This window comes from Saccostrea cucullata, unplaced genomic scaffold (assembly GCF_032062105.1).
Source record: "Saccostrea cucullata isolate Sc308-1 unplaced genomic scaffold, CSIRO_AGI_Scuc_v1 ctg424, whole genome shotgun sequence".
NCBI classification, from domain to species: Eukaryota; Metazoa; Mollusca; class Bivalvia; order Ostreida; family Ostreidae; genus Saccostrea; species Saccostrea cuccullata.
The window spans coordinates 86,465-96,978 of NW_026932916.1; the positions used below are offsets into that span (position 1 = coordinate 86,465).

The following is a 10,514-nucleotide window of genomic DNA, read 5'->3' on the forward strand; positions in this document are numbered from 1 at the left end:
AGAAATTATGTTCAATTTAATCAACAAATGATGTTCAATTTTTTGCTGATCATTAAAATTGCCTTAGTTAGGAATTGTAAACATAAAAGTTGGTTTTACAAAATTCACTTGAAAATGTGTCCATGTCCCTTTATCGAATCTAAACCAGATTTAACTCTAGCACATCAAAATAGTCAAAATTACAGAGCATTATGTTATATATACTTGTAGATGACCCATGCAAAGACAATCCCTGTCAAAACGGAGCAACTTGTGAGGTGAAATTAAAACAGTTTTATTGTAATTGTCCTGAAAGATTTAAAGGGCAACTTTGTGAAGAAAAAGGTAACAATCTATAATGAAAAATAAAACAATTCTACATTTCAAACATTAATAAGTTCGAAACAAATCGAAGCAGAACAGCTACATGTAGTCAAATAAATGAAAACCCGTATCTTCATTTTGATTCAGAATTTGGAATTTTTTACCCCCCCCCCCAAAAAAAAAAATCCTTAAGAGGCCCATCGGCCTTAAAAATAATCGGAGCATCAAGTAACAACTTCCAACAATTGAATTTGGTTCGTGTATTAAACCATCGGCTATGTCATTCACAATTTTGAAAGAGGCACATCATGCTTATCATATCTATGCTCTTCGCATGCTACGTTTAAATTTTTAATACCCATAAGCAGATAAGGGTAACAAATAAATGTACTGCAACTAATCAATAATAATCAATAATCAGTAGTGCCCAACCCCATAGGAATCCCTGACCCTGGGACCACACATTTCACAATTTTGGAAAAGGCACCCTTGTTCATCATAAATGCTTGATTACTACCAAGGAAAAGATTTCAAAGCATTAATTCATTTTCAGTAAATAATTAGAGCCCCCTCTAAAGCACCCTGACCCAGGGACCTTAAAATTCAATTTGAGGGCGCACCTTTGCTTACCATAACTATATAGATAGTTCATCTACTTAATACACAGGGGCAAAGGAGAAGAATTAATGCATTTTCAAAATACATAATTTATATAGCTTAGTAGTTATATTACCATTAACGTCTTTTTCAAGTAAAATATCCAAGTATGAAAGTCTGACACATCTGTTTCATACTTGGATATTTTACTTGAAAATTGAAAAATGACGTTAATGGTAATCTTACAACCAAGCTATATGATAAACGTGATGACTTTTACTTACAGCAATATACCTTCATCACCTGCATACGGAGCGTATATATCTCAGTTTATTCGATACGCAAGCAAGTTGATGAAACAAGAATATCAGTAGTCTCGTTTATTGTCTTCATTTCGTAAGTTCTATGGTCGATACAATGACCTTGTCAGCAAATACAATTTATCATTGAGTCAAATGCTGACTGATGTGTTTCATACTAATTGTTAGTCCATTATTTATACACTGAATTGACGACGGATGTTACCGTGATTTCCCGATCATGACTAGGAGCACACTAGGTATGACTGGTCAGCAGGGGATGCTCACTCCTCCATGGCACCTGATCCCACATCTGATATTTAGAAGGTCCGTGTTTCCTCTGCTCCTATTTTGTATTGTTTTACGGACTTTGATATTGAATACTGTTCGTTATCTCCATATCCTTTTTTCACAATTTAGGAAGAGGCACTGTTTCTCATCAAAAAAACATGTATGTATGTAGTAAGTTTGATTAATAGACAGAAGCAGAAAATATTTACACTATATAATTTACATAGCCCCCACCCTAACACCACAACCCCTGATTCTGGGTCAATTAAATTCACAATTTTGGTAAAGGACTCAATGACTATTACAGTTTGTCCCGATGTCCAGGAGTAAAGAGAAGATTGCATAAGATTTAAGATTGCATTAATTCTTATGTTGTTGGCCCCACACATCAGGCCCCCAGGGGGCAGGGACTATTTTTTTCTTCTATTTTCTTTCCCTTCACCCATTTATGCTAAAATTGGTTGAAATTGATTGAGCAGTGAAATTTGAAATGTTCGACGACGACGACGAATGATGACGGACGAAAACAAGGGGCAATAGGTCTCCTGTATTAACTCAAGAATATCTTCAAATTTAAATGGGATTTTATCAATCTCCCTGCACTGAAGTGCGCACCGTAATATTAAATATATAGGCCTTAGACTCTATGGTCCGATGGTCTGCGCCAAACTCCGATGGTCTGTTGTCGTAACGAACGCCAAAGTCCAATGGCTCTTTTTCAATGAGACACGCTGCGCTAAAGTGCGATGGTCTGACACGCCAAAGTCCGATAGTGTGGAAAAACAATCGACGTTTATGACGTAACAATAATTCTACGGCAATCCTTGACGCTTTTTTCCTGCATTCAAATGTCATAATTTCCGAATTTATCCTTGCATACGCTTTTATTCATTATGCGTATTTCTAACATGTTTCAGAGATATCAGGATAAGTCCTCGCACACCACTCAACTGATAAAGGTAAGTCCTTTTAATTGCTTTGATTTAGGATTAGCACACTACTTGTAGTCGAGTTATTAGGGTTAGTATCGCATCCACCCAAAATATCTGGATATCTATACAGTGTAATTATTAGGCCTACACACTTTACGAGCGAATAGGGTGAGTTTAGCACCTATTTGAGAGATAAGTGTTAGTTTTCACATAATGATAAGTATTTTAATATACTTATTTAAAAACTTGGCATAGTGCGGCATTGTAGTTTGGCGCATTAGTACTATGACGTCGTGAACGTTAATTGTTTTTAAGCACCATCGGCATTTGGCGTGTCAAACCATCGCGGATTGGCACAGATCATCGGACTTTTGAGTGATCATCGAACTTTGGAGCCTCATCGCACTTTGGATTCCTACATATATAATTTTTTTTTCAGTTGATCCATGTGATTCAATTTTTTGTCAAAATGGAGCTGCATGTCATAGTGATAAGGAAAATTTTAAATGGCTGTGCAATTGTCCCTCTGGATATACTGATAAAGTTTGTTCCACAAAAGGTAAGAAACGAAGGCAGTTTCAACATTTTTGTCAACTTTTAAGCCTATTTAAAACTAATCATGTATTTTATACAATTAAGGACTTTTTATGTATTGAATATAGCATTTCATTCCCCTCCAAAATATCAATATTGACCAAGGCGAAACTATTATATATAGTCAGGATTGGAATAAAATTGTAGGCTGCATAACAATTCCATGTTTATTAATGAACTTCTTTCTTAGAAAAATAAAAAAAAATGTCAAGATTAGTAAGTACTTATAACTTCCGTATTTTTCTTCCGCTCGAAATATTTAGAAAATAATCCCTGCGATGGACTTGCTTAACAATTTTCCTTGATATACAGAAAGTCTGGTCCCTTGTCCCATCCTTGATAAAGCTTGGGGTAGATTACTTTAACTGCAAGATTATCACGATCATTGTACTATGACGTAACAACAACCTCAATAAACTGATAAGGATTAAATTTTCACACTATTCCACTGATTAGGGTTAGTCTTGCACCCTCCTGAGAGATTAGGGTTAGTCCTTGAACAAGTATTAGACTGATTAGGGTTACTCTGCCCAGAAAATTTCGTCTAAGCGTATTAGTCCTTGCATACCCCATCCGATTGATTAGGGTTAGTGACTCGTTCTTTTAGATAAGTTAAGAAATTCAGTTGTTTCTGCAATTTTTGCAAGATCATATTAATTCAGCTTCAATGGCATTTCGTTCGTTTGTTTACACGAAGAATGGAAAAGTCCGAAAGAAATGACACTAAGCATGCGCCGCACGTGCTTCGATCAGAATAATTCTTACTCGATTATTTTTTTACACGAATAAACAATATCTGGTTTTTTTTTTAGAAAAAGAGTTTAAAAACTACGTTTAAAAACAAAGTTTTAAACTAAACCTTTAACCGTAGAAATTGATTTTGGCTTCAAAAGGCCAAAAAACCTCGTTTTATTTTTTTTCGATCGCTCACGTGATCTCATATATACTGAAGTACTACATTTTAGTGCGTTTTTATGGGGACCGGTAAAATAAAGTCGTTCCAAAGCTTGCGAAGAAGAATCCGGTGGATTACATTTGATGCTGTCTTTTGATTGGCCAATACAATGCGCGCTAATTTATGAGTTTTTGAGCCGTTGTCGTTAAAACAAAAATACATGTTGACGTCATAATGCAACATTATCCAAACGGCGTAGAAAAATACAACGTCAAAATTAATCAGCTTCTACAGAGGCGCAACTAGACATGTCGCCCTGAATTTATATCGTAGTCCACGCAAAGAATACGACGCATAACAGGAACAAGGCTAATATATAGACAGCTTTGGTCTATGTAACCATTGTTTTCAACGTTGCATTGTGACGTCACAATGCGCCGCACGCGTACTGACCCTCCGGTGCAAATGGCCTCAATTCCGGTGAATATGTATGATGAATAAAAGTGATGAACTAATCGTGTTTTTAGAAATTAAATAGGAAATATATATAGAATTTATGATATGTATAATATATATTGGATTACATTCGACATTTTCTTTCATGAAAATTCAAATTTTATGGTAGCAACTGACTCTGATTTTTTGTACATGTAATTGACTCTGATCAAAGTGAAATGATTGTCAACCAAACATGTCAATTAATGCTTAGGAATCCGCATTTGGTTGGTTAATTTCATTAAGCGTAAGAGAGTAGACAATTTTGATTTTGGCGTTATGATAGAAAATTTAATACTTGGAGAAAACACACAGTATTCAAACTCAAAACTTCAAAGAATGAAAAGCAAGAACAGAGCAAACACAGATCTGTAAAACATCAGAGGTGAAGTCAGGTGGAGGGAACACCCCTGCTGATCGGTCACGCCTTGTGTTCCTGATGGAGATATTCATATACGTTAAAATAGCATAATGATGGATCTTTTATTGTTCATTATAAAGTTTAATTTTTTTTTATAAAAACATTTGACGTGCAGTTTTTGTTGACAGAGTTTTTGGCGAAAGAATAGTTTCCCCAAATGTTAAATTTCTTAGGGTTTTAAAGGCACCAGAAACAGAAATAATTCAATATATTTTCATAAAATTTCTAAGGGATGTTAAATAAAAAAAACCAATCAATCAATTTTAGACAATCCTTTTTTAAACAGTAACCTCAAGTGCCAGTAAGAAAACATTTGATCCAGGTAAGTGGCAAACACATATTAATATTAGAATAAGGTCATTCTTTGAGACATTATTCAATTTTCAATCTTGAAATAAAAAAAAATCAACTCATCCTGATATAAATTCACAAACTTAAATGAGATTATATTTTTGTCGTTGAAAAATGACCCCCCACCCGTAGAAAAAAAAATCATTTATTGTAGAAAAAGAGTCCTAGGGGTCATTATTTTATATGTTAGTGCTATAAAAAATTGACCCCCATTGAAAAATGACCCCCTTTGAAGTGATACAAAATTTATAACAGGTGAGAGGGAAAAATATGCTGTATATTATAATTGTTCTTCCTTCGAGTAATTCATGATCTTTGTTCTTCTTAGCACGTAGGGGTAATAAAGTTCCTCATTTCTCTCTGCCGAAATATTGACAAATCAGTTTTAGGCAATTAAGAATTAATCAATCTTCATTTCTCTGATAAAGGAGCAAACCTAGAAAATCAAAGATAGTACATGTAAATTAATCAAACGCACGCTGGAAGTGAAATTTATGAATATATATATTTTTTTCTTTACTGACTCCATGGATACGTTGTTTCAGAAAAAATAATTTGTCGGGAGAAAGTAGAAATTTGTAGCAGACGAATTAATATCTGTGCGTACAAATAAGTAATTTGTTCGAATTAATAAGGTTTCATTCGAACGAGTGAGTAAAAATAGAAATGGATGACAGGACGCCTCGATGCTGTATATTTTTTATATCTTCCATCCTATACATGCAGACTATCACTATTTGATTAAAGATATTTTAAATCTTTGCAAATACATATTCTTTTTATAACCCCCCCCCCCCCAAAAAAAAGAACATTACGTTAAATCAAAACAAAAAGATAATAAATGAAAAGCAAAAATATAAATAAAACTCTATACCTTTCAATAATACTGAAAGAGGTCTAGATAAAATATTGAAATGAAGTTAAGCCTTCACACAAGTACTATCGTATCATAATTTACTTCGCCATGATTGAAGCATACTTTAAATGTTGGTGGGGGTATACTTGAAAGTATTGTGGCAAAGTAACAGTTGAAAATTAGTAGAATAGTAGATTATTTTAAGCTTATTTTTAGTCCCTCCATATAAAAAATAAAGGTGGGGTAGTTTTTTGTTGTTGTTGTTGCTTTTGTTGATAATCGACTTCCTCATAAATAAGTAAGGGAGTGGAATGGGTATAACACCTAAAATATGCTCTGTAAACCTATGGTCTGGTGTAAACACATTCTAATGAAAAAACTTTACATGTAGACATAACCTTTTGATTTAGCACACAGTATTCATTACATTTCTTAATTCTTGTTTTACTCCACCCCTTTACTCAGTTCTGAGTATATTTTTCAGAGAATTTAATCTGAAAATCAGAACAAACATTTTCATTTTTGTAACATCTTTTTTATACTGTATCATAACATGAAAAGTTAATTGAAGACCATTTCTTTTTATGTCCCCGTAATTGAAGATTCGGGGGTATATATAGTTTTATCGTGTCCGTCAGTATGTCTGTCTGTCTATCTGGCGGTCTATTTGTCCGCAAAAACTTTAACCTTGACCATAACTTTTCATTTATTGGAGCTTTGACTTTCATATTTAATATGTGTATTCCTTGTGACAAGACCTTACTTTGGGTGCCACCAAATTTGACCTTTTGACCTTTACCTTGGAGTTTGTCCCATTTTACACACAAGAGGCCCATGGGCCTTATAGGTCACCTGAGCATTATGCAACAACTTTCCAGTGATTGAATTTGATTCATGTTTTAAGCCAGATGCTATGGCATTCACAATTTTGAAAGAGGCACCATTGATCATCATAACAATACACTTAGCAGTTGCTTAGTTTGTTTACTTAATACCCATATGCAGGGTAAGGGAACAAAAAATGCATTTCAACTAATCAGTAATATTCAGTAATAATCAGTAGTGCCCCTACCACACATGAACCCCTGACCCTTAGGCCTTGATATTTGATTAATACCAAGGTGCAGATTTGAAACAATTCATTCATTTTCAGTATATAAGTACAGCCCCCCCCCCCCTTTCTATGGTACCCCTGACCCTGGGGCCTTGAAATTCACAATTCTGGAAGATATGGGCCCTTGTCCAGCATAACTATATAGGTAGTTCATCTGCTTAATACCCTGGAGCAGAGAAGAAAATTTTCAAAGATTTAATGTATTTTCACTGTATAATCAATAGAGCCCTGCCCTAACACTAGAACCCCTGACCCTGGGGCTATAAAATTCACAATTTTGGAAGAGGCATTCTTGCTTATTATAACTATGTACTTAGTTAGTTTATTTAATTCCTAGGAGCAGAGAATAAGATTTTCAAAGAATTCATGTATTTTCACTATATAATCAATACGTCCCACCCTAACACCAGAACCCCTGACCCTGGGGCCATAAAATTCATTATTTTGGCAAAGGCACTCTTGCTCATCATAACTATGCGCTTAGTTAGTTTATTTAATACCCAGGAGCAGAAGAGATGATTTTCAAAGAATTCATGTATTTTCACTATATAATCAATAGAGCCCCGCCCTAACCCCAGAACACCTGACCCTGGGGCTATATAATTCACAATTTTGGTAGAGGCACTCTTGCTCATCATAACTATGTACTTAGTTGGTTTATTTAATACCCAGGAGCAGAGAAGAAGATTTTCAAAGAATTCATGTATTTTCACTATATAATAAATAGAGCCCCGCCCTAACACCAGAACCCCTGATCCTGGGGCCATAAAATTCACAATTTTGGTAGTGGCACTCTTGCTCATCATAACTATGTGTTTAGTTGGTTTATTTAATACCCAGGAGCAGAGAAGAAGATTTTCAAAGAAATAATGCATTTTCACTACCTACTTATTTAGCCCCGCCCTAACACTAGAACACCTGACCCCAGGGCCATGAATTTCACAATTTTGGTAGAGGACTTATTGCTGATTTCAATCATGCAAACAGTTTGACTGCTTGATGTCCAGGAGTAAAGAAGAAGATTTTTAAAGATTGCATTAATTTTAGTGGTTTTGGCCCCACCCCTCAGGCCCCAGGGGGGCAGGGATCATGAAGTTCACAATTTTTGTTTCCCTGCACCCATAGATGCTTTAGGCCAAATTTGGTTGAAATTGGTTCAGTGGTTGCAGAGAAGAAGCTGAAAATGTTCAAATGTTAACGCACAACGCACGACGCACAACGACGGACGAAAACAGATAGCAATAGGTCACCTGAGTTTACTCAGGTGACCTAAAAATGCCAAATTTTTACTTTGGCCATAACTTTTAAACGGTAGATACTAGTACTCTCATACTTCACATATTTTTTTTTTGAGTGACCTTTCATTGGATACTAAAAACGTTGACCTTTTGACCTTGGAGATTTCCGTACATATGAAAAAAACTTTAACCTTGGACATAATTTTTGAGCGGTAAGGGCTAGGGTTTTCTTACTTCACATATGTAATCCTTGTTACATTAAACCTTTCTTAAGAAACTATCAACTTTGACCCTTTGACCTTTGAGTTTGGCCTACCTTTTAAAAACTTTAGCCATTACTTTTGAACAAGTTGTGCTAGGGCTTTCCTATTTTGCAATTGTATTTCTTGTGAGAAGATCCTACTTTGGGTACCAATATATTTAAATTGTATTTAAGAAAAGTTCAATCTTCGCTATGTTGCCATACAGGGGCATAGCTGTTTCACAAACACATTTTTTATATATAAGAGGAGTTGCGAATAAGAGATGGCCCCAGAGCGTAACAGACGGACGGACGAACATCCCGATCACTATATACCCTCCCACTTTTCAAGTACAGGATATAATAATATATAATACTGCTGATTTTTTCTGTCAGTACGATGATTTCCACCATCGAAAAACAATGTTTACCTAACCCTTTAGGCTCGATAAATCTTTTACTCCTTTAGATTCTGAATCATCGCACTGACCTTAAAATATAGTATAATTGTATAATTGTATTGTATAAGATCAACATATCATCAATTTATTCCCAATTAGCTTAGGTGAGCATTTTGGCCAATATGCTTCTTTATCTGATTTTTTTTTGCCCCCTAAAATTTTCAGCTTTAATCCAGAAGGAATCATTTTTCTACGGGGGTCATTTTTCTTCACGTGGGTTCTGCAAATTTTTAGGATGGTGACACTTTTTCTACGGGCAAAAGGATAAATTTTTCGACGTCGAATAATGACCGGGGGTCATTTTCACCGTAGAATATTGACAGGGGGTCATTTTTCGCTGTTGGAAAATGACCTCCGGTCATTATTCGACGGGGGTCATTATTCGTCTTTACACCGGAATTTTTTTGCATGGACATTTAGGAATGATTGATTGATACAGTTATATCTATGGAAACTTAATTTGTGCTTACTTGAAAATTAATTCATTCAATTACAAAAAAAAAAAATATCTTTTCATTTTTAGTAAATTTTATTTTATTATTCTCAGTGGGATATAACTTTATTCCAAAAAAGAAAAGACAAGAAAATCGGAGCACGTGGATGTCTGAATTTTAGTCTTGTTGAATCATTAAAATATATATGTATCTCAATAGCAGAAAAAATCTAAGACCCTCATAGTTCAACATGAAATGTAAAAAATTATAATAAACTGGAAAACAAATGCCGAGAAGGGTAATGTAAAACCTTAAAAACTTACTTTTGTTGATTATCATACGCATTTCAGTAAAATACACACCCCTTATATACGCAGTACAAAAATTGACGATTATGCAGTCTGTTTTACGGCGAGGTAATTTTTACTTAAAATTTTTGTTGAGAAAATTTATTGAAAATATAAGCACGATAACTTTTTGAACGCGGTAATCTATTCTAAATAAATACCTTTAACATCTGCCTTTTGTCTGCTTTTGTCAAAGAAAAGGAGAAAATGTCAATTGATATCTTCTCAGCATAACAAAACATATCTGTTTATTTATTCAAAACACTATTCCGATGGGAAATTTTGGTGATCATACTCTTACTTCTGGACAAAAGTTTTTATTACAAAATTTAAGTAGAAGAGTTCAGTCATACTGTAGGAGATGGTATACTAAATTTCTATCAAAAGACTGCTCTCAAAAGGGACGGGTCATATTATGGGCCAGGATGTCAACTGTTAGAGTATGCCACTAGTAAAAATATTTGAATTATGTTTTTTGCAATCCAGGGAAGTTGATACTGATGCTTGTATTCCTTTTTTGGTACCAGTCTTCCGATTCCAGTCTTTTAAATAGATGTAAGTTAGATTTAAGATATTTTGCATTGTAAAATTGCTAAGGAGCCCATTGGGTAATTGTGACCAGACAGAGAATCCTGTAAATTGGAG

General features: G+C 34.6%; 1 protein-coding gene across 1 annotated transcript in view; it reads left to right on the plus strand.

Annotated features, from left to right (window-relative positions):
* Positions 1–10,456, plus strand: part of LOC134236502 (versican core protein-like) — a 37,767-nt gene extending 27,311 nt beyond the window's left edge. The window contains exons 5-8 of the mRNA XM_062718683.1: positions 211–324; positions 2,862–2,981; positions 5,114–5,149; positions 10,356–10,456. Of these exons, the coding sequence (XP_062574667.1) occupies positions 211–324; positions 2,862–2,981; positions 5,114–5,149; positions 10,356–10,456 (371 nt within the window). The remainder of the gene's footprint in view (positions 1–210; positions 325–2,861; positions 2,982–5,113; positions 5,150–10,355) is intronic.
* Positions 10,457–10,514: the final 58 nt, after the last annotated feature.